Raw genomic sequence first — 1,378 nt, forward strand, 5'->3', positions numbered from 1 at the left:
TACATTGTGTTAATGTCATTTGTTCAAGACAATAATAACAACAGTACTAATAGTACTAAGAATAAAAGGAAAAACAGTAATGATAATTTCTGTGCTAATCGCCTCTTGATCCCAGCACACACTTCTACCCGCATGTGCCTGTGTACACAAGTTTTATCTCTGTGTGAGTCTGTAAGCGCGGATGGAGGCGACTTCCATCTGAGTTAAACATTTTCAAAGTTTTACAGTGCTTCGCAAAGAATAGCGAAAGCAAAACAATTAGCAGAGTAAAGCAGGCAGTCCGCGGAGGATGAGGGACAAAGGAAACCTAACATGAGTCAGGTGTTTTCTTGTTCATATTTTTCTTAAGCGTCGGGTCTTTGTTTTGATCTCCGCTCTCTTTCACGATTGTTGAACGAGCGAGCCGCTTCTAGATATATAATAACTGCTCTTCATTTCGTTAAATACATTTCTTGTGAAATTCTCTAATTTGAGAGAAGTCCAAGCTCGTCACGATAAAATTGTGTATTGTATTTTCTTCACGGTTTGTATATTTACATTTTCTGTGATGATGCGAACCTTGAAATTGCTCAAAAGATGTTTCAAAAATAAACAAACTTTTACCACGTAACAAGATGAGGCAAAGCGACCATCCATGGCTTCTAATCCTATTCTTTCCACAGGAGTTATGCCAAAGTTTACCAAGTAAAGAAGACTACGGAAGAAAAAGTCCCCCCTCACAAACACACACACAAAAAAGATACAATGAATAACTATTTGACGTCAAGATTTTGGCAGGTGAGGGAACTCCATAACACTGGAAGACGAGAGATGTAGCTTACGACGTACGAAGCATGTAGAGAAGGTTTAAAAGCTTGTCCGTGTAGAACATAGCCTATATGAATCACAATTGGCCGAGTGTAGTGAATGGCGAAGCTAATGGAGGCAGAACATGACAGATATGGAATATGGGTTCACAAGACGCGAGGAATACGGAGGATATGGAACACGGTCTGCAGGAGGCTGGAAAAGGAGCAGGAACGTAAGACACAAAGGTTCTCAAGACAGACGGGACACAAGGAGGTTATCCCTTGAAGTTGGAAGGAAAAGAACCGGCAACACAGCCACGCAACAAAGGCCGGGGTTCCTCTCCTTCACGACAAGGAGAAGAAAGGCTTCCTCCGCAAGCAAAGGATATCTCAGATGCAGTCGACAACACTTGGAGTCCTGAAATTGGAATTCCTGGATGGCCAGATTATCCCAGACCGGAAAGAGCATAGGTACCATTTATCATTAAAGAGGAGAAAGATATCACGTAAGGGTCAAGTACCATTGTGAAGAGGAGGAGCGTGTGTGAAATATGTCTACAGTAGAAAGGTTTGTTAAGATTTAGGGGTCG

General features: G+C 41.7%; 1 protein-coding gene across 1 annotated transcript in view; it reads right to left on the minus strand.

The window, feature by feature from the left end:
• The window catches only part of LOC119586686 (putative neural-cadherin 2), a 43,803-nt gene extending 42,932 nt beyond the window's left edge, over positions 1–871 (minus strand). Inside the window, exon 1 of the mRNA XM_037935418.1 lies at positions 829–871. Within this exon, the coding sequence (XP_037791346.1) occupies positions 829–871 (43 nt within the window). The remainder of the gene's footprint in view (positions 1–828) is intronic.
• Between the last annotated feature and the right edge of the window lie 507 nt (positions 872–1,378).

This window comes from Penaeus monodon, chromosome 21, assembly GCF_015228065.2.
Source record: "Penaeus monodon isolate SGIC_2016 chromosome 21, NSTDA_Pmon_1, whole genome shotgun sequence".
NCBI lineage: Eukaryota > Metazoa > Arthropoda > Malacostraca > Decapoda > Penaeidae > Penaeus > Penaeus monodon.